Here is an 18,958-nt window from a genome sequence, read left to right on the forward strand (position 1 = left end):
CGCCCCATGGCCTCTCCCGGCGGCGACGCCATTTCCTGGTACCAGAAGAAGGTGAGTGCGGCGCGGCGCGGGTGGGCGCGGGCCCGGCCGCGCCTTCAGCCTCCTCTCCTTCCAGATCGGGGCCTACGACCAGCAGGTATGGGAGAAGTCCCTGGAGCAGACGGAGATGAAGGTAACGGCGGCGGCCGCGCGCTCCCGCCGCGGCGCGGGCCCGGCCCGCCCGGCGCTTAACGGGCCTTGTTGGCGGCTCCGCAGGGCCTCCGGAGCCAGCCCAGGAGGCGGGGCCGCCTGCAGCCCGACCTGATCGACGTGGATCTGATCCGAGGTGAGCGGCCGGGGAGGCGCCGCCAGGGCGCAGAAGGAGCGCCGGGACCCCGGAGGCGGCGGCGGGCGGAGCTCGGGGCCTTTCGGTGGGAGCGGGGCCGGGTGAGACCGGGGGCTGCCGCAGGGGGGGGTCCGGCGGGACGGGACGAGCGGCCGAGGCTGCACCCGCCCCGCCGCCCCCTTCCCGCGAGGCCGGGAGGTCGGTGCGGGCCGCGCTGGTGACGCCTCTGCCTGTCCTTTGACTGGGGAGGCTCGACGTTCGCCAAAGCCAAGCCCGAAATCCCCTGGACGTCGCTGACTCGGAAGGGGATCGTGCGGGTGGTGTTCTTCCCGTTGTTCAGCCGCTGGTGGATCCAGGTCACTTCCCAGCGCATCTTCACCTGGCTGCTGCTGCTCTACGTCATGCAGGGTGAGGGCGGCCGCGGGGGCCTCTCCCCGAGGGGAACGTGCTGTAGCCTCAGGCACGGGATCCTGGCCGAGCTGTGCCCGTGGGCAGGGGTGGTAGAGCAGGGTGGAAGTGAAGAGCTGCCTGGTGTGACCCCCTCAGCAGCTCACACAGCCGCCCGCTGCCCCGCAGCGAAGGGGGGAGGAGCAGGAGGAAACAGGTAAAGTGTTGGGCTGAGCCCCACGGGATGAGGCTTAACATGGGCAAGGGCAGAGAGCTGCACGTGGGACAGAACAAACCCCTGCAGCGCTACAGGCTGGGGGAGGCTGGCTGGAGAGCTGTCAGGCAGAGAAGGACCTGGGGGTGTTGGGTGACTGCAGGCTGAACATGAGCCAGCAGTGTGCCCAGGCAGCCAAGAAGGCCAATGGCATCCTGGCTTGTGTCAAAAACAGTGTGGCCAGTAGGTCTGGGGAGGGGATTGTGTCCCTGTACTGAGCATTAGTGAGGCTGCACCTCCAGTGCTGGGTCCAGTTCTGGGCTCCTCACCGTCAGAAGGACATGGAGGTCCTGGAGCGAGTCCACAGAAGGGCAACCAGGCTGGGGAAGGGGCTGGAGGGCAAATCCTCTGAGGAGCAGCTGAGGGAGCTGGGGCCATTCAGCCTGGAGAAGAGGAGGCTGAGGGGAGACCTTCTCCCCACCTACAACTACCTGAAACTCGTGGGTTGAGATAAAGGCAGTTTGTCAGGACAGAGAGGGAAGGTGATAAGGAATAAGCGATGCTCAGCAGCACAACCTCCCAGCACCTGAACCCAGCACTCAGCTAGTTCCTGAGCCACACCACCTCCCAGCCCAAGCCAGTTACGTGTGGCATGGTGGTGCAGGGTGTGGAATGTCCCTTGGGCCAGCCTGGCTCACCTGCCCTGGCTGTGTCCCCCCAGCTTTTTGGGTGTCCTCTGCCTTCCCCTTGGCAGGGCAGCCTGTGAAGCTGACAAGTCCTTGACTGCTTGCTGAAAACACGGGTGTGTTACTGACCTGATTGTCATCCTAAACCCAAACCCCAGCCCTGTACCTGCTGCTAGGAGGGAAATGCCCTGCTGGGACCAGGACAGTGGTTAACCCAGAAGAGCTGGGCCATGCTCTTAATTTCTGCCTCTGATACCATGTTCTCCTCTTCAGTCGTAGCAGTGGTGTTGTATTTCATGGTGCCTGTTGTGAATGCAAGTGAAGTCCTGGGACCGCTGTGCCTGATGTTACTGATGGGAACTGTTCACTGTCAGATTGTGTCCACCCAGATCAACAGACCTTCAGGGAGCAACGGCCTCGGCAGGCGGAGGAGGTGAGTGGGGTGAGGGGGTCAGCTGGTGCTGTTAAAGCATGTGATGGATTGCCTGTGGCAGAATTAATGGGTAAAGATCTTCTAATTTTATGTGAATAGGCCATTTAACCATACATGGAAAAAATGAGTGCTTCCTGGCTTGCTCTTAATCTTCCTTTAACCAAGAGAAGTGCAGCTCACGTAGCGGGCTGCCGTAGCTCTGGTTTAGTTGTCAGTTGGGCCTTTGTTGTTTCTAAAGTGGCTCTTAGAAACAGTTTCTTTCTTGTGGCCAGAGAGCAGCATCCTGTGTAGAAAGACGTCTCTCTGCAGACCAGCCTGGTGTCCTGCTGGCCCTGACTGCAGGGAGCTGCTGGTGTGTGTTGGGAGCAGGAGGATGATGAGGGAGGTGGCTGTGGTGGGCTCACTGCTGGGAGACTTCCTAGGGCTCTTCTAGACATTAACTGTTAGGTGTCTGGCTCAGTTTAAGTGTTTGAACACAGGAGGATGGGTGTGGGTAGAGTTCTGCATCCCTTAGATTCCTACAGCAGAGATTTTGTCCGGATTTAGTCTGTATTTTGTCTGTTGCATCCTTCCCCAGTACTGATTCCTGTAGGTATGGGCATAGCCTCTGTTAATCTAAATAAAATGTATTTTACTTGGACATAAGCATTCTGTCTGCATGACTTAGTCAAAAGAGCATCTAAAAAGCTATTAAAGTCTGGCTTAGACCTCTGAAGAACACCCTGCAAGTGTCTTGCCATGCAAACTTCACTCTCCTTTTCTTAAAAACCAGGAAGTTACGCAAGTCTGTGGGTGTAGATGGGAACAGTTGGTCTGACAGAACCAGTAAAGAGGAGCAGTCTGAGTCTGCATCCCTTCTTAACCATGTGTTCAGCATGCTCTTCCAAAGGAGGTACGTGGTCTGCACTGGGTTTGCTCTGTGTGTAGCGGTGCCACAAACAGTTCCATACCTGGGAAAGGAAGACAGGGTGTATGATGGCACACAGCCCCTCAAAGTTAGTTTCTTTTGAGCTAAAAAGCACTCTTGGTACTGCAGGAGGCTGATTCCCCCTGAATTTTGGTGTGTCCTTATTAGGAGATCACTGTGTCTCTCGCTGCAGCTGAGCAGTAGATGAGCTGCAGGAAGTGGCAGAGCTGATTTGTATTTGTCATGCAAGTGACCTCTCTTGAATGTGTACACTCAAATCCCACTACTGCCCTACCTGATCTCCAGGGGCAGTTGTGCCTTCTAGTTTAAGTTGCTTGGATAGTCATCCCACTTTGCCACCTTCCTTTTTCTAAAAGTCACTCCAGGAGGAGGATGGATTCTTTGGGATGGTATTTCGTCGTCTCCTACTGTTTTCTCAGGTGAGTCCCTTTCTCTTGATGAGCACCTCTTGTCTTCTGAATTGCTCTTAGCTAGTTTTTTTTCAAAATAAGAAAGAACATCCCTCTTGGTTTAGAAGTTTTGAGATGCCATTAGAGCCACAGAGGAACCGTCCAGTGAGAGGGGAGCAGACACGAGTCTGTGCAGCAGAATCGGGACACCAAGAGCCTGTTGGCAGAAGACTCTTACATGTTCCCTTTGCTGTATGGCTGAATGTTGTACTTGTGTGGCAAGTGGAGGAGACCATGATGTTTTCCTCAAAGAGCCTTTCTCTGACATAAAAGCAGTTCATTCTATTTTCTCTCACAGGATTAGAAGAGGAAAGCTGGTAGCTGAGAAAGGGACTGAGACAGAAAGTGGAGTGAATGCTGTGAACAACGGTGTTAAACACAGACAGGGCAGATCTGAGTACAGGCTGCTGCACCTCAAAGAGAAACAGAAGCTTTCTGATGGGGAAAAGAGCCATCAGGTACTGGCAGGAAGGATCCAAAGTCACAACAGTCAGTGTCCTCCGAGTGCTGTTCCGAGTGCTGGGAGCTGCTGCCGCCACCTCTTCCCTGCCCTTGCCCCAAATCCAGCTCTACCCCACCCAACATTCCCTCTCATTCCCTCTGGCAAGGGGGGGTAGGGACTTTGTCCTGTCCCTCTGGAGATGGGCTTCTGCTGGCTGCTGCAGGTTAACTGGGGGTGACGGTGCAGACCAGTGTAGCACCAGCATGGCTTTGAGCCCTGGGTTTGGGGGGGGTGCAGGGTGGCCCCTCATCGGTGCCTCAGTCTCACTGGAGTGCTGTGTTTGTAGGGTGACTCTGCCATCAGGGGTGGTGTTTCTGATGAGCTTTCCAGCGAGGAGGATGCTGAAGCGACCGCTCAAAGGGTCTTGTTGCGCCAGAGTGTGGAAGGGGTCTCCAGTGACAACAGCTATGAAGAGAAGCAAAAGAGGCCCCTTGTTTCTCTGAACCAGGCTGTCTCACAGGTACTCGTGTTGAATTCCTGCTGATTTCCACACAGCTTTTTGCTGTGGATAACGAGCTGGTTTTCCTTTGGTTTTGGCAGGTCAAGCAAGTCCTTAAAGGGGCCAGGGACTCTGACAGTGTTGTGGAATCTGAGCTGGAATCCACTTTATACAGTCAGGTATGTGTGAAAAACCATCACAGCAGTGATGCTTTGCCAGTTGGCCTGAGGAGGGTGTGAGCAGAGGTGGCTGATTGCTGGTGGGGGAGGAAGGGGTGGTTCTGCCGGTCGGCTGGGGGGGCTGTGCTGGCTGAGTTCTGCTCCTTCTCCAAGGACTCCAGGTCCTGTGCCAGTGCTGGATCCCGGAGCTGCAGCGTGACCCGGAGAGACTCGGAGAGCACTCGCCACGACTCTGAGACAGAGGACATGCTGTGGGACGATCTGCTGCACGGGCCAGAGTGCCGCTCGTCCTGCACCAGCGACAGCGAGGACGCGGCTGTGAGAGGCACCAGGAGGGACCCCGTGAAAGCGGCTGAGAACGATGTTTTCCAGCAGGTTTGTTGTTGGTGTCTGGTCCCTGAGAACACTCTGAATTCAGATTCCACACGCTCCTGCTTCCTCCCTGTCTGCCCAGGTAACAGGACAGACAGCTGAGCCCTCTTGGTGTGACCTAATGCTGCCCCAGCCGTGCTGATCTAAAGTGTCAGTGATCAGCTCCCTCTTTCCCTGGTGTTACCTGGACCACTGCTAATCCCAAACCAAAGTATTTCACCCCAAGACAGATTTGGAATCCCCCTCTTAATCCAAATGCTTTTTAGGAAAAGGTGTCCTTTACTACTGGGACAGGCATAGGTTATACACCTCTTGTGTTCTTGTCTCTTCTGTAGAACCATCTGTTCTGGCTGCAGAACACGAGTCCAGCGTCAGCCAAAGTGAGTGCCCTGATCTGGGAGGGGAGCGACTGCAAGAAGGTGGACATGTCAGTGTTGGACATCAGTGGGATCATCATGAGCAGGGTAAGAGGCATTGGAACCTCTCCCTCACGCTTTAAAAAGCAAGGCTGTACATCCAGATACAAAGTGCAGGGTGAAACTGGCCCCATCTCAATGCCTAATACACTTGTCCAGATGATCTTATGTGGGAAACCAAGGTTTAGGAGTTTCTGGTGAAGACTAATGAATGCTGATTATTGTTGGCTGTGTCTCTGCAGCGTGGGAGGGTGGTGGGTTTATTATTTACTGACTGATTGTTGTTGGGTTTGGACAGAAATGGCTGGAATTCTTTTTGGCTACACCCTTCAAAGGGAAGGGGAACTAAATGCTTGGTAGAATTAATTGCTGCCACAACAACATGCCTTGATGTGAAACCCCAGGTACTCATCCTACTTCTGTTCCTGTTTGCCAGGTTAATGCCTACCAGCAAGGAGTGGGCTACCAAATGCTGGGAAACATCATCACCATTGGATTAGCATTCCTGCCATTCCTCTACAGGCTCTTCCGAGCAGATAACCTGGAGCAGCTGTGCTCTGTGTCTCTGAAGGAGCTCGTGCACATCTTCTGTGGAGCACCCGCCAGCGCCCCGGTCATGGTCTTGGCTGCCATCAACTTCCTGGAGAGACTTTGCTTAACATGGATGTTTTTCTTCATGATGTGTGTGGCTGAGAGAACATACAAACAGGTGGGTGTAAAGGAGCTGTTGCTTTTTGTGCACCCTGGAGCAGCTGCTCTGCCAAACCTGCTGCTGAGGGCGCTGGTGATATGAGCAAGCTGAGGCATCAGGGCTGGTAAGGGGGCCCCAGAAGTTTAGGCAGGGGGATCAGGTAAGAGTCCTGCTCATCAGTCACAGACCTGACAGAACCCTTCTGGCCCCTAGGGCCAAAATAACCCTCTGTTTAGCACCCTGAAGTGTCACTGTGTGTGTGGAAGTGACTGGCAGCACGGAGCTGTGAGTGAGGAAGGAACAGCCCACTCCCTGCCTGTTCTGAGATGGAGCGTTCGGTAGTTGGTGCATCCAGCTCTCTGGTGACAGTGGGTAGTGGCTGTGTCAGAGCAGCTGTAGGCAGCTGGGGTTTTATTTACCACTGTAGCTGGGGCTTTGTGGCTGATCTGTTATGGTGACAGCAGTTCCACCTGCTGTCGCCTACCCCAGAGGTTGTGTCCCAAGGTCCCCCCGTGCCACCGGGCTGCCCGTTACTGCTACGCAATCCCAAGCAGTCTGTTCTGGTTTAGACTCATCTCCCTTTGCCTGTGTGTGTCTTCTGGTTTTGATCTGCAGAGGTTTTTGTTTGCCAAGCTTTTCAGTCACATCACGTCTGCTCGGAAAGCCAGGAAATACGAGATCCCTCACTTCAGGCTCAAGAAGGTAGAAAACATCAAGATCTGGCTGTCCCTTCGCTCCTATCTGAAGGTGAGCTCTGGGCCCAGGAGGCTGTAACAGTCTCAGTGTACATGTACCTGATGACAGCGCTGTGAGAGCTGCTCCTGGTGAGCCCCAACCTCACAGCTCTCAGGGCTGACTCTGCCTTTGCTTCTGCAGCGCCGAGGCCCCCAGCGATCCGTGGATGTTGTTGTATCCTCAGTCTTCTTACTGGCTCTTTCCATCGCTTTCATATGCTGTGCCCAGGTGAGAGTTTGGGTTTAAAAAAGAGGGAAACCCCCAAACTACTGGAGGCTTTTCTCTTTTCTTTTGCCAGCTGGCCTGGTGCTTGATCTGTTCGTCTCCAAAGTCATGTGGAGGGGTTTGCACCCTTTAAAAGCTTTGTAATGTTTAGTTGGCAGCAGTGTTTGTCTGCTGTTTGCTGAGGGGGTGTCACACCCTAGAACTCAGGACACGGGTGTTTGTGCACAGGACAGGACTCTGACTGGCTGCTGTGGTGGTTTGTCTGAGGCTCAGGCTTGTGGAGGGAGTGACAATCCCAGCCCTGCTGACAACGTGTGGCTCAGCCCGGCTGTGGAAGGCTGAGGCTGCCAGTGGGCACACAGGGAAAGACTTTTACTACCAGCTAGCTGGAAAGAGGGAGGACAGGGAGCAAACAAGCCTCCTTTTCTCAACAGAGAAAAAAAAAATCACCTTCCAAGCTAATGCCAGGTTAGAAAGGAGACCTTTTCCTGTACCACAGTGACACGAGTGAGCCCCACGTGAAGGGCAGACCTGGCAGCAGCCACAGAGCACGAGGTGTTCAGGATGGGGCTCTGCTCTCCTGCTGCTCCCAGGAGGGGGTGTGTTCCTTCTCACTGACATGGGCTGTTTCTTTTTCCCATGCAGGTTCTTAAGGGTCACAAAACCTTTCTGAATGCAGCCTACAACTGGGAGTTCCTGATCTGGGAGGCAGCACTGCTGCTCTTTTTACTACGCCTGGCATCTCTGGGCTCTGAAACCAACAAGAAATACAGTAACATTTCCATCTTGCTCACTGAACAGGTATATCCATTTAGCTTATTCTCCCTTTGGCTGTGTGGCCTGTTTGGATTAATTACTGCATTTCAAACCAGTTTAACAATACTGGAAGCCAGTTTGAAAATGTAGCAGTAACAACATGTGCTGGACAGGAGGCACAAAGCCCCTGTGCAGCTGGGGAGGGACAGGCTGTTCAACACTGAGATTGACTCAAAGCCTTAAAATTCTGGATTCTTTGTGTCTTTGGGTGAACACATTAGCCACATCAGCCAGAAAGAGAGGAGTGCTACCACTGCTCAGTTCCTCTCTGTGGTGCACCAGCTCCTTGGGAGTGACACACACAAAAATAAGGCTCTGATTTCCCTGTGTTGTGAAGGAGTTGGGACTAACCTCACCTTGGCAATGGCTGTGTTACAGATAAACTTGTACCTGAAGATGGAGAAGAAGCCAAACAAGAAGGAGCAACTGTCTCTAGTGAACAATGTTTTGAAGCTCTCTACAAAGCTCCTGAAGGTAAGCTGCTCTCTGCAGTCAGCTGTCAAGTTTTATTGCCACAAGGACTAATGCCAATGACTGTGGTTTTGCTCTTTCCTTGATGAGAAGAGTTCTGACAGGGGCAGTTTCTCCTGTGCTCCTACAGCAGGGGCCCAGGATCAAGCTCTACGAGCGTTCTGGTTAATTAGTGCTGCAGCCATTCAATTAGTAGCAGCTCACTGTGATTTAGCAGAGGTTACAAGTGCAGCATCTCTCTGCTGCTCAGATCTCATTTCCCTTCAGCAGCTGCAGTTTGTTGACAGTGGCAGAGATTTGGAAAGAGCCACAGAACTGAGTGTAGAGAAAGGCCAGAGCCTGTGTGTGGTGCTCACGTTCTGCAGGTGCTACAAAGGTGCTCCAGGTTCCACATGGCTCTTGGAAAATGTGTCTGAGCTGGGAGCAGGAGTTGCTGTGCCTGTGTTTAGGTTACACACGTGGAGTAAAGTCTGTCTGAGTGCAGCGTGAGGCTGAACGTCAGGAGGTTAATTGCTTCTGGTTGGCTGAAGGGCTTTTCTTCCCTTTCTCTGCAGGAGTTGGACACTCCATTTCGGCTGTATGGCCTGACCATGAACCCCTTAATCTACAATATAACACGTGTTGTGATACTCTCTGCTGTCTCAGGTGTTATAAGTGATCTTCTGGGATTCAACATCAGGGTAAGTGTAACTGCCACTGCCACATCCCTCCTGAGCAGAAAGGTCATGGCTGGGACTCAGCCCCCTGGAATGAATCTCCAGCTCCCTGGGCCAGGCATGGGGGGGTGGGACATGGGGCTCACTTAAATTTCAGCCCCATTCAGGTCTTTGGCACCCTCAGTCAGAGCCTGGGCACCTTCCCTTGGGAAGGAAGGGTCGTCCTGTGGCTCATGCTGTGAAAGCAGAGCTCCCTGCACAGAGGGTTCAACGTGGGGTGGGCACAGACCAACTCTTACCTGTAGACACGATGCACTTGGACTGTTGGCTCCTGCCCCATCCTCACTCTCAGTCTCTCTCTTCAGTTGTGGAAAATCAAACCCTGAGCTGACCAAACTTCAGCACTGAGCCCCCTCCCCAGGACAGACCAGAGGAGGTGACCAGTGTGTGAGCAACTACTGCTGCAGAGCTGTAACAGGGATTCCTCAGGCAGCTGCCCAGCGTATGTATCAGCATTTCTCCCTCTGCTTTACTGGTCTGATGAGTGAGACCAGCCCCGGCACACGCACAGCCTCAAGCAGAATTCATGGGGCCAAACACTAGGAGCTGGCACTGAAAACAGCTGAACTGCACCTGTGGGGTGGGGAAACAGGAAACGCCAGGAGGGCCTCACAAGGGACTGGTGACAGCTACAGTGGCCTCAACACTGCTCAATCCGACTGCCTGTGGGAGGAGGTGGGGCAGTCCTCTGGCTCCATCCCTGCCCTGAGATGTCCTGAGGGGCTTTGCTCAGACTGGTGCCACTCAGATGCTTGAAGGACACTGAACCTGCTGAAGGGTATTTCCTTCCTTCCAAGCTCAGCATGTGGGAGGCTTTGTCTCTTTACCCTGAAGTACTGTGGGACATTCATCCTGCACAAGAGGAATGCTGCTGCCTCCGTGGTGGTGGCCAAGCACTGTCATGGGTTGATGGTGCCTGGTTTAGGTCAGCCTTTCCTGAAAACACTAGTTGGGTGTGAAGAGCTGCACAGCCCCAGCATGGGTGTTGCATGGGTGCCCAGGGAACCCTGAGGCCCCTTGTGCAGGAACTTGTGCCCTTGCCTGGCACTGGAGTCGGATGATGGGATCTGTTGTGAGACTCAGGGCAGAGTTTCCTCACCCACAGACAGACCCACGTTCACAAAGGGCAAAGCAGAGACACAACGTTCCAGAGGCACCGCTGGGAACCCGTGTTCCCTGTAACTCACCTGTTGTCTTGTGCCAGTGATGGGAAAGGAACAAGGGAGGAACCGGGCCCAGCTCAGAATCACAGAATGGGTGAGGCTGGGAGGGACCTTCAGAGCCCACCCTGTCCCACCCTGCAGGGACCAGGACACTCAGAGACCCCCCTCAAGCTTCCTTCCCTCTAGCAAGGGGTATGGTGGCATCAGGACTTTTGGTGGTGAGTTGTTCACAGCTGTTTCCTGTGCAAGGAAGAGTTGTGAGGTCTAAAAGGAGATGACAGCTTTATATATCAAAATGTACAAATAAACCTACAGGACAAGTATTTAATGACTGACAGCTGTTTCTACATGACTTGATTTTTATGATACCTCTGCCAAACATTTGTTACTCCAATAATAAACTGCATTTCTTTTCCAGAAGAGTGTTGTGTTTGTGGGTAGAACCTGGGTCACCCGACTGAGCTGCTCAAAGCATCACACCAACAAGGAATCTACTTTATACAGTGCAGAACCAACAGGTCATGAACTGGAGTTTCTTTTTAATATCTATATAAAAAATAATGAGCGATTTACAGGTCTCTCTCTAGTCAGAACCTCAGAAGTATGTATAAAGGTGCTGTACAGTATATAAACATTTACACCCAGTACATCCATACATTGCTCAGCATTCCAAGGCCACGTTGCTAAGTCATCTCATACAGTAAGTACAAGTACAAGCTCTATGGAAGGAGAAATCACACACAGGTAAGATGCTAAATCAGGTCACATTAACATACAGAAAACACAGGGGCAGCTGGTGGGAGGGATTCAGTGGCGCTAATTCACCTTCGTATGAACGGCTGAATTTGTTACTGTACTCGTGGTCAGGGCAAGTGCATACAACTGAACATAAAACACTCTCTTGTTAAGAATACATGGTTAATATCTACATAGGCTACTTCAAAGTATTAAATATTTTCACAGTCATACTCCACCCCAGGGAGTACTTGTACACGTTACGCTGTGCAGCACATCTCCATGGATCACCCAACGTCCAGCAGCAGAGCCCAGTTCAGAGCTGCTTGAAAGCCGATTGAATTTTAAGTCTTTGTTTAAACTGAGTAGTCATCTGTGCTTCTAAAGAACCCAACTCAGAACTGAGTCATGGGGCTCCGTTACGCTTCAAAGACATTAAATGTTTCAAAGCCCAAACAAGATCCTCACTTTCCAACAGCAACTGGTGTCAGGCTGGTGTTTGACACCAGTAAATCTTCACCTTTTCTACATCCTTCTCCTGCACCCTGGCCCAACAGGCTCCTTTACCCCCGTTCCATGGTTGTTAAAACCCAACGGCTCAGGGAACCATCACTAAAGCTACAAAGAAATAAACCCCTTTGATTTCTGCAGCTTCTCACAGCCACAGGACTGATGTGGCTGTAACGCCCCATCAAACACTGTCCTACAGCCCAACAACAGTCACCAGTACCTCAGGTATCTGCCTGTTGAGCGCTCCCAGAACAGCTCACACTGGCAAAGCAACACATGGGAGACTTCAAACATACCCAGGCAAGAACTTCACTTCAGGAGCTGCTACAGCAGTTGGTTGGTTCCATCCCAAGGGTCAGTTGTTACCTCTACAGAGGGGAAAATCCGACTCCTAACGAGCATTAAATGATTAAAGATGGGACTTACTTCAGTGTACAGCACTGCAACAAGCCCCACGATAGGGGTGTGCTCACTGCACCTACAGAGAACGCTGGGACAACACGGTGCCACAGGGAACCCCAAGGAGGGAGGGTTGTTATTTAACAGAACCCAGAATTTTCGCTTTTCAGACAGATGTTTGCAGACAGTTGTTAAAAGCATCCTTAGGAATCAAGAAAATAAAGCAATTCTGCTGTGTCCATAAAAAGCAAAGTTACAAAACCTCGATTATGTCAAATATAATTTTATCTACACCATTCTGCAGCAGGTATAAAAATTTAAGAAAAGACTTTGATTGAACAGCATCAGTGGCTCATTTGCTGCTCTAGAAGTGATAGAACCAACTCACCCATCTTCTTACTGGACCAGTAAGAACACGTGTGCTTCCTTATGTAAACATGCAACATGCTCTTGAGGGAATACCCACTTCAGAGACAACCTGGCCTTTCTGTGGCTGGAATACCTATGAGGAGGGTTGAATTGACAGGATACAGCAGATATAACTTGGCACACGAACAAGAAGTGAGTCATGATCACATTGGCAATACAGGCATTAAATAACTTTGTTCAGAAACTCACAATACTATCTGAGAAAGCCGGAGCAGTGCAACGTGGAGAGCAGCAGAACACCGCCCTGGAGAGGACAGGGGACAGCAGCTTAGGGAAGAGTTTCATTGAAGCAATCCCAAAGGTCCTTCATGCAGCTCAGATCATTTAAGAACCAACCAAACGCTTCTCACCCTTCAGCCAGTGGCTGAAAAACCTGACAACTCTGTGAAAACCAACCAGGTGTCTGGATGATCCTTTAGAAACTGGATGGAAACCTGTTCCCAACACAGTGTCAGTCACACCCGCTTCTCGGCCACACCTGCGGTCTGGGTGACTTTGCACGTACCTGGGACCCTCCAAGGTCCAGGAGTTATGGGTGTTTTCTTGACCAGAGAACCACTCTCAGAGTGGGGAATTCCCTCCTCTTTGGTTTCGTGGGGCAGCTCCATGTGCCGGTGTCTGTGCAGTGTCAGAGTCTCCTGTGTCTCCAGCCACTTCGGCTTCTCCGTGGACAGCAGTGGAATGTTGGAAAGGCTGGAAGCTTTGAACCTGCTGCAACCTGGCTCTCCAGCCTTGGACTTCTTTATCCTTTCATCTCCAGCTGCGTTTCTCCTGGAGTCACTGAGGAGAAGGTGATTCTCTCCACGTGCTGCGTGCTGCCGCTCTGGAGACCACCCTTCCCTCCTTCCAGACGCTTTCTGCTTCGTGTCTTTCCTGGCGACTCCTGTTTTACCATTTCCACCTGTCAACTGCTCAACAGTCGTCGTCTTATCACGACTGATTGTTCTGTCCTGATATTCCTGTAACCTGCAGACTGTGTCTGCGTTTCCTGGCTTACCAAGGTGCTTCTGGGGACTGGCAGACCTGCCTCCATTCCCACTGCAACACTCTCTGTTGTCACTGCTGTTGGTTTCTGGGGGTTTGCTCTCACTCCTTCTGGAGCTGTCGGGTTTATGGGAGAGATTGCTGTAGCTGTCTTCAGGGTCCCTGTTTCTGGGGCTGTGGAATCCTCTGTGAGTGTGTCCCTCAGCAGCCACTAACTTCTCTGGACTCGCAGATCTGTCTCTTCTGGTCCCTAATTCCAAACTACCTTTTGTGATTTCAAACCCAGGGCTGGAGGGTCGTTCCCATCTGTTCTTTGTTCTCTGGGGAGAAGACTGAGGCTTCATCTCAAACTGGTTTTCAGTTAAAGTGCTTATCTTTTCAGGCACAGTGTTCTTTGCTTGTTCCAGTTCCTCAGACAGCTGAACTCTGGTTAAAGCTTCTCCTGGTACTGGTAAATAACACACTTCGGATGGGGAAGCAGGAGGTGAGGATGAAGATAATGGTGACTGTTCTTCATATATTACATTTGGTGAAGATGGACTGTAACTATCCCAATCACCTGGAAAGGAACAGTGACAGATTGGACTAAGTGACTACTAAAGATAATTAAACAAATAAAACCCCCTATTTCAGAAACTTCTGCTGGAGCTCAGGGTGTTACATGGAATCTTCAGTTTAGGTAACACTATGTAGTGGCAAACTCTCAAGTCTTACTGAGTCAGTTTCTGTGTTGTGTTGTTCTACAACCTCCAACAACCCTAAGGATGGGATTTTGGGAAAGAATTGTGCTTGGGGTGCTGGCACGATCCCTGCAGCACTGACAGGGTTTTGTGTCAGCACTTTAGAGCCGACACAGCAAAACAAAGTCCCTGACCTACATTGTTTAATGTAAGAAAACCAAACGAACTGAGACCGTTTTGCTAAGAGAAAACTGGAAACAGTGAAAAGCTGAGGTTATTCATAGCTCTGCACTTAATAATAGGAAGAGATGAAACACAAGACATGCAGATTTACCAAGTCTTTAAGGAAAAACCAAGAAAAGCACTGAAAGCCCTTAATGTTGCTCAGGTTTCACGTAGGGACACAGACTGGAAGGAGCCAAACCTGAAGGAGGAAGAGAAAAAGCCCAGAACTACATACCAAAATCACAGAGTACAGCAAGCAAGACTTCAATCAGAAATGTGTGATTAACAGCAAGGCAAGAGGCAACACAACCTTCCCCTCTCCACAGCTGCTGATCTCATCTAAACTGCTGAAGCTGCTGCAGGCTCCGGCACTGCGCTGGTCAGGGCAGCTCCTGCAGCGGGTTCTCTCTGCCACAGGAGCCTCAGGAGGCTTCAGGGAACAAGAGAGGCAGGACAGAAGCCAGACACCCCTGTGCCACCCTCCCTGTGCCCTCTCTGCACCCTACCCTCCTGCGTGTCCCACTGGGCTTTGAGGAGAACCTGGCAAGAGGCTCAGAGCACCAGGACCACATTTCACCTTCACCCAACGACACGGTCAGGCAGTGAGAGATGAACCCGGCCCAGGACGCCCCAAGGCCCCCGTGGCTCACAGATGGGCTGTTTCTGTGCCATGTGCTAACTCACCAACTGCACTCTGCTGCCCAGGCTGGGCAGTGGGACCTTACGGGCCATCTCCTGGCTCTCCAGAGGGAGGAACAGAGGAGGCCTGAGCAGATTTTATCCCTGGAGTGGGTGCCAGGTGCCATCTGTAAATGGCTGAACACAACGTGCTACTCGGTGTCTCCAACCGTGTGTCCCAACACTCAGAGGATGAAGCTGTGATGGTCACGGTGAGGGAGCAGCTTTTCCTCAGGGAAAGTGGCCTCACAATTTCAGAGCCTTGGTGGCAGCACCAAGGGTTAGAAGATGATCATGAACATGTTCATGCTGCAGCCCTGAGCCCCTCTGATTTACAGCTCTGGAGCATTTCCTACAGAGACCCAGACCCATCAGTTCTGCGCTCCACAGCCCCACTCAGCACCATGAGGACTTGCTTCTCTGCCCTCCCTTTTCCTCTGCCTACACAGTTGTGCTTTCCTGTTGTAGGTGCAGAAGTCACAGCTTTAAACAGACCAACACCAGTTTGGGAGTGAAGCTCACTTGAGTTTTGGCTTTGAAAAACAAAGCACTCTAATTTAAAAGGCTACAAACAGTGCAGTGAATCTGCACAGAAATAATATCCTATATGGGCATTTTGATCTGAGCACTGTATCAGATCATTTTAATTTAAATTAAAAGGCAATCAGTGTTAATTATCACATTTTAATAGAAAAGCTTGATTACCTTGGACAGAGATGAGAAACTTATTACCACTACAAACAGGCAGTGATTCCCTCTGTGCACTGCTCCAAGGTACCTGGGAGCCATTCATTCTGCCCCAGCACACAAACAGCCTGCAGAGCCATCAGAGGGGAGCTGCCACCTCTTGTCAGCTGAGTCTCCTCAGACTGTACCCACTGCCCCAGACCCTCGAAACAAAACAGCCCCAGAGATGACATACTGTGGTCTGGGATCAGGCCAGTCCCCGGTCTCAGCAGCAGCAGCACTTTATTCCCTCCAGCCTGGATCAGCTCGATGGCTCGGGTGTGAGTGATGCCTTGGGTGGGCTCTCCGTTAATTTCAACTATTTGGTCACCGACCTGACAAGAAAAGAGCAACCAGGTTAGTGAACCTCTGGCACCACAGACTGATTGTTCCTGCAGAGAGAAAACGACAGGCACAGATGCTGCTGCTTCGCCTCTGATGCTGCTCAGCAACAGCAGCATCACCCCACCATCCCAGGGCTGCTGCTGCCAACACGACGCAACGCTGTGGTGGGTCAGGGCAATTCATGCAGGTCATCTGCTCAGCCAGGAGAGATCTCAGGATACTTAAACCCACTTTCCTTTCATTAAGAAGCAATGAGACAGTCACAGCCACGTGCTGGAATGGGCTGGGAGGGAGGGAACACATCAAACCCAGCGTGTGCCTCCCTATGTCCCTCTGAGCAGGTAAGTGGTGCCGCAACCGCTCCACATGTGAGGCAGAGCCGGATGCTCCAGGGCAGGATGGGTGTGTGGGAGGAAAGGGGTTTGTTCCAGGCAGGACAGCACACCGCTATGCAGGCACCAGCACTGAGCTCTCTGAGGCCAATGAGCACCTCAGAGAGGTCCTAGGCAGGTAATTACGGCTCACAGGAGCCTTGCAGCTGCTGGAGAGGTGTTGGAAAGCACCCCTACCTCCCCCCCAAAAAAAGGCACGAAACCTATTTTGCAGTACATGGATCAGCCAACGGATGTCAGCAGGACACACAGCAGCAGCCTGGGACTGGCTGGGCTTCTTCACGGTCTCACTCATCGGACTGGCAGGACAAGGACACTGCCCAACTGCCTCCTGTCAGGTTTGTCACGCTGAGCTGCCACGGGCTGGCTGAGAAACCCCTCTGCAGTCTCCAGGCGCAGCCAGACACCGACACCGCTTCCCAGCCAGGGAACTGGGCGAGCTGCAGGCAGTGAGGATCCCAGCTGGGTGAGGGCAGCCCCTCTGCACTCCCCGCTGCTGGGGACAGTCACACTCCTTCCCCAAGTACCCTAAGTAACTCCTGCTCAGCCTGGGACACACAGCACCAACCCAAGCAGGGGAGGGCAGCTGGATGGGCAGAGCTGCCCACAGGTTCCTCCTTCAAATTGCCACACAGCTGCAGTTGCTGCACAGGAAGAGCTGGAGGGAGGGATCCTGCACTCGTTTGCTGCCTGTGTGGGTAAAGTGCTGAGCCAAAGGGCCAACCTGAGCAACAAACCCATCAGAGAGGATGAACTCACATGCACTCGCCCGTCTTTGACAGCTGGCCCATCTTCAGCAAGGCGAAGGATGAATAAGCCCATGTTGTATTCCTTCCCTCCCCGAAGGCTGAACCCAAACCCTCGAGGGCCCCTTTCCAACTCGACCGGGAAGCAGCCAGGGTTCTGTGTGGGAAGTCAGGGGAAAAAAGAAAGATGAGGACCTGCAGGCAGACTGAAACATCGGCCTTTCTGCAAAAATGCTTCACACATTTCTGTATTTTAAGAAACCTGCAGCCCATGAGTTGAACTGAACTCATCACAACTCATGTATGACTACGTGCAAGGGCTTCACTCCAAGACTAAACATACAAAACCTTTTTCCTTCTAAGTCTTAGATATGCCTGAAATGTCTTTAAGAAACTTTGCCAAAGGGTCTGTAGCAACCCCATTGCCAGTGTTTTCAGCTTCTTTGATAAGTGTAATGACTGTTCAATACACTAGGGAGAGAATCAAGTTTCAAACCTCAGCAGCAGCGCTCTGACACACACTTCAGAGGACTTGTATGCACAACTTTTCCACCCACCTCTGACAGGGAAACGTCCCACTGTTCTGCATTCAGACCCTCTGGCATTGCCACTGCAGTGCCTGGGGGTGACAGTGTTTGCAGCCTCGGGTGCTCACCTGTACCTGGGAGTGACGGCTACCAACAACCGAAGCCACGCCAGCATCCGACTGTGCCAAGTGCTTGTGCTCGGGCCAGGAAAGCCTATAACTAGTTGACCCTTCTTTTCCAGCTTCTCCTTCGGTAGCTCCCCTGCAGAGAGGTGAAAGGACACAGGGTTACCCCTGCAAACCCTTGCTGGCTGCTCTCAGCTGCCTTCACTGAGCTCCAGCTGCTCTTGCCATACCTGTCCGTGCTGGAGGGGTTGGTCGGGGCCGGTCCCAGTGGTCGGTGCTGTGGGGCTGGACTCTGCCTGGCTGAGTTGGTCCCTGAGGGAGGGCCACGCTGTTCTAATGGACACAAACCAAACCAACAGTCAGAGGGAACGTCCTGCACATGAAGCTGGCACCAATGACTGCCTCCTTTCCTTCTACAGGCTAAAAGAAGATCCCCAGCACCAAGGCAGAGCGTCCTGGCACTCTGTTCAGCACTGGGCATCACTGTGGCTCTTGGTTACAGACAAGCAAGCCCAGTACAGCATACAAAGCACTCAAACATCTCTTGGGAAGGAAACCAGAACATGTGTTATTAGCCCCAACTTCCCAGGTATGTGAGAGCTCTGGAGTCCTCCCCAGGACCACACGATGCTACTACCACAACGAGCCTTAAGGAGGATTTTCTCTGGAGACAAAACGTCAACTTTTACTCCTGGTTCATGCTCAGAGTTTTAATTTAGAAGCACAGGCAAGAAAAACGCCATCTGTTTGTACAAATTCTCCAGTCCTCTTTTCAGCCTGCTCTCCTGTGTTTCCAGCTAATACATGACAGGAGCTGACAGGCTCCTGCTCTGTGCACAGTGCTAAGGAATGTCTTGTGGTGCGTGATGTGCGATGCGCTTGTTCAGGCGAACGCAGAGATCACACGTCTGGGGAAGCCAGAGGGAGGGAAGGGGGCAAGCAGCATTTTCAGAGCCACTCTCCCAGGGCAGCACTGAGGACAGTGTGTTGGGGAACAACAGACTCCGTTGGGGTCCATGCTCTGTGATGCTCAACAGATTCTGGGAAAAGGGGCGGTTTTCTCTCTGGAGTCACATCCTGCATCCTCCTCGGTGCTGAGCACGGTCCTGTGAGGCACCACGCAGCACAGCTCCCTGCCCACAGCCCAGGGACACGTCCATGGCACATCCATGTCATACCACATCACATCCATGGCACATCCCCACTGGCTTCCTCCAGCCACCTGCGTACTCAGCATTACACCATGACCCAACCTGTACTTTAGCTACACTAAGGAGAAGCCCAAGTGCTGGTATATTCCCATCTCCATG

General features: G+C 52.3%; 2 protein-coding genes across 4 annotated transcripts in view; one reads left to right on the top strand and one right to left on the bottom strand.

Annotated features, from left to right (window-relative positions):
• Positions 1-6: 6 nt before the first annotated feature.
• PHTF1 (putative homeodomain transcription factor 1) lies at positions 7-10,261 on the top strand (the record flags this gene model as incomplete). Of its 2 annotated transcripts, XM_084276026.1 has the most annotated exons (19): positions 7-51; positions 116-172; positions 256-325; positions 575-733; positions 1,886-2,045; positions 2,818-2,937; positions 3,330-3,392; positions 3,721-3,880; positions 4,211-4,384; positions 4,465-4,542; positions 4,696-4,917; positions 5,250-5,378; positions 5,767-6,039; positions 6,637-6,768; positions 6,898-6,984; positions 7,627-7,782; positions 8,176-8,271; positions 8,823-8,948; positions 9,290-10,261. In XM_084276026.1, 19 exons carry the CDS (start codon positions 7-9, stop codon positions 9,308-9,310), a joined length of 2,328 nt encoding a protein of 775 aa, XP_084132152.1. In that variant the 3' UTR covers positions 9,311-10,261. The 2 variants fall into 2 exon arrangements, with proteins under 2 accessions (XP_084132152.1, XP_084132153.1); XM_084276027.1 differs by lacking the exon at positions 3,330-3,392.
• Positions 10,262-12,278: 2,017 nt separating this feature from the next.
• The window catches only part of MAGI3 (membrane associated guanylate kinase, WW and PDZ domain containing 3), a gene marked incomplete at both ends in the record, with an annotated part of 55,073 nt that continues 48,393 nt past the window's right edge, over positions 12,279-18,958 (bottom strand). Inside the window, 5 exons of one of the 2 annotated variants that reach the window (XM_084275774.1) lie at positions 12,279-13,763; positions 15,710-15,848; positions 17,010-17,153; positions 17,652-17,784; positions 17,879-17,981. In XM_084275774.1, the coding sequence (XP_084131900.1) occupies positions 12,676-13,763; positions 15,710-15,848; positions 17,010-17,153; positions 17,652-17,784; positions 17,879-17,981 (1,607 nt within the window). Of the gene's footprint in view, positions 13,764-14,258; positions 14,309-15,709; positions 15,849-17,009; positions 17,154-17,651; positions 17,785-17,878; positions 17,982-18,958 lie in introns of those variants that run through there. The other variant, XM_084275775.1, reaches the window with a different exon arrangement.

Source organism: Gallinula chloropus (assembly GCF_964237585.1).
Source record: "Gallinula chloropus genome assembly, chromosome: 27".
NCBI classification, from domain to species: domain Eukaryota; kingdom Metazoa; phylum Chordata; class Aves; order Gruiformes; family Rallidae; genus Gallinula; species Gallinula chloropus.